General features: G+C 68.7%; 1 protein-coding gene across 1 annotated transcript in view; it reads left to right on the forward strand.

Annotated features, from left to right (window-relative positions):
* Nucleotides 1–275, forward strand: part of REEP4 (receptor accessory protein 4) — a gene marked incomplete at both ends in the record, with an annotated part of 1,203 nt that overhangs the window by 636 nt on the left and 292 nt on the right. Inside the window, one exon of the mRNA XM_010289667.1 lies at nt 188–274. Within this exon, the coding sequence (XP_010287969.1) occupies nt 188–274 (87 nt within the window). The remainder of the gene's footprint in view (nt 1–187; nt 275) is intronic.

Raw genomic sequence — 275 nt, forward strand, 5'->3', positions numbered from 1 at the left:
ACCGGGGCAGGCTGCTCCGCTTCCCTGAGGATGCTTCGGCCCCAGGGATCCTGGGAGGAAATTGCCACCCGTGCCAGCGTGGGTGCTAGGACGGGGGTCTCTGGGTGCAGAGCCCTGCTCAGCACCTGGCCCCGCGTCCCGGTGCTGCAGTGCTTTGGGGTTTGCGCTGTGGGGCTCGCTTCCATCCTTTCTGTGTGTCGGTCCGCCCCTCAGAGCCAGGACGCGCTGGCCGGGCGGCTCCGCAGCTTCAGCATGCAGGACCTGCGCTCCATCCC

The sequence above is a fragment of the Phaethon lepturus genome, unplaced genomic scaffold (assembly GCF_000687285.1).
Source record: "Phaethon lepturus isolate BGI_N335 unplaced genomic scaffold, ASM68728v1 scaffold37776, whole genome shotgun sequence".
Lineage (NCBI taxonomy): Eukaryota > Metazoa > Chordata > Aves > Phaethontiformes > Phaethontidae > Phaethon > Phaethon lepturus.